The sequence below is a fragment of the Aptenodytes forsteri genome, unplaced genomic scaffold, assembly GCF_000699145.1.
Source record: "Aptenodytes forsteri isolate BGI_AS27 unplaced genomic scaffold, ASM69914v1 Scaffold567, whole genome shotgun sequence".
Taxonomy (NCBI): Eukaryota; Metazoa; Chordata; class Aves; order Sphenisciformes; family Spheniscidae; genus Aptenodytes; species Aptenodytes forsteri.
This window is the reverse complement of record NW_008795916.1, coordinates 111816-113189: the sequence shown is the minus strand read 5'-3', so window position 1 is coordinate 113189 and position 1374 is coordinate 111816. Positions and strand designations below refer to the sequence as shown.

At 68.0% G+C, this 1374-nt stretch overlaps 1 protein-coding gene across 1 annotated transcript; it reads left to right on the top strand.

The window, feature by feature from the left end:
- The first annotated feature begins 45 nt into the window (after window positions 1-45).
- On the top strand, window positions 46-1360 carry ARF3 (ADP ribosylation factor 3). The gene is made up of 4 exons (XM_009284619.2): window positions 46-232; window positions 348-458; window positions 569-693; window positions 1198-1360. The coding sequence occupies exons 1-4, from the start codon at window positions 85-87 to the stop codon at window positions 1357-1359; spliced, it is 546 nt and encodes a 181-aa protein (XP_009282894.1). The 5' UTR covers window positions 46-84; the 3' UTR covers window position 1360.
- The last annotated feature ends 14 nt before the right edge of the window (window positions 1361-1374 follow it).

Below are 1374 nucleotides of genomic sequence, written 5' to 3'. Positions count from 1 at the left end.
AAGGCCACTCCCCACCCCAGCGCCTGCCCCGTGCCCCCGCAGGATCCGGCCTCGCCTGCGGACGGAGCCAGCGCCGCCGTCACCATGGGCAACATCTTCGGGAACCTGCTGAAGAGCCTGATCGGGAAGAAGGAGATGCGGATCCTGATGGTGGGGCTGGACGCCGCCGGGAAGACCACCATCCTCTACAAGCTGAAGCTGGGGGAGATCGTCACCACCATCCCCACCATAGGTGTGCAGGGTGGGGGGCGCAGGCACCGGGCGAGGACCCCTCCCCGTCAGGGCTCCTTGGGAGGGGGCTCGCGGCCCCGCGTGCCTCAGTTTCCTTCCGCTGTCACTCCCCACAGGGTTCAACGTGGAGACGGTGGAGTACAAGAACATCAGCTTCACCGTGTGGGATGTGGGTGGGCAGGACAAGATCCGGCCCCTCTGGCGGCATTACTTCCAAAACACCCAGGGTAGGTCCCCACCAGGGACGCAGGGAGGGGACGGGGCTCGCCGGGGAGTGGGGCGGCCACGAGGCCGGCCGGATCCTGCGGTCCCAGCAGCTCCCGCTCGCTGCCCCCAGGGCTGATCTTCGTGGTGGACAGCAACGACCGGGAGCGGGTGAACGAGGCGCGGGAGGAGCTCATGCGGATGCTGGCGGAGGACGAGCTGCGGGACGCCGTCCTCCTCGTCTTTGCCAATAAGCAGGTGGGTCTGGGGGGGCGTCCCCGTGGTGGGGCCGAGACCATCCCTGGGGCGTCGGGGCTGGTGTCTGGGTACCTCTGGCCAGGAGCATGCCCATCCCTGGGGCGTCAGGGCTGATATCTAGCAACCCCCGTGGCAGGAGCATGCCCATGCCTGTGGCATCGAGGCTGGTGTCTTAAGAGACCTCGTGGCAGGACCACGTCAATCCCTGTGGCGTCAGGGCTGCCATTAAGCAGCCCCTGTGGTGGGGCTGTGCCCATCCCGATGGCATCAGGGCTGGCGTTTAACACTCCGGCTGGACCATGCCCATCCCCAAGGCATCAGGGCTGGTGTCTCACGTCCCCATGGCAGGCCCCTGCTCCTCCCCGCGGCATCAGGGCTGGTGCCAGCCCCTGTGGCGGGATAGCGCCCATCCCCGTGGCATCGGGGCTGCCGTCAGCCCCCGCGGCGGCATGGCGCCCATCCCTGCGACATCGGGGCTGGCGCGTGACCCCATCTCTGCCCTAGGACCTGCCCAACGCCATGAACGCGGCGGAGATCACGGACAAGCTGGGGCTGCACTCCCTGCGCCACCGTAACTGGTACATCCAGGCCACCTGTGCCACCAGCGGGGACGGGCTCTACGAGGGCCTCGACTGGCTCGCCAACCAGCTCAAGAACAAGAAGTGAGCGGGCAAGCCGCCG

What these genes read in the sequence shown, in the direction of transcription:
- ARF3 (XM_009284619.2), top strand. Translation starts at nt 85, where the DNA reads ATGGGCAACATCTTCGGGAACCTGCTGAAGAGCCTGATCGGGAAGAAG. An exon ending in CACCACCATCCCCACCATAG is followed by an intron (nt 233 to 347) that starts GTGTGCAGGGTG and finishes CACTCCCCACAG; the next exon opens with GGTTCAACGTGGAGACGGTG. An exon ending in TTACTTCCAAAACACCCAGG is followed by an intron (nt 459 to 568) that starts GTAGGTCCCCAC and finishes CGCTGCCCCCAG; the next exon opens with GGCTGATCTTCGTGGTGGAC.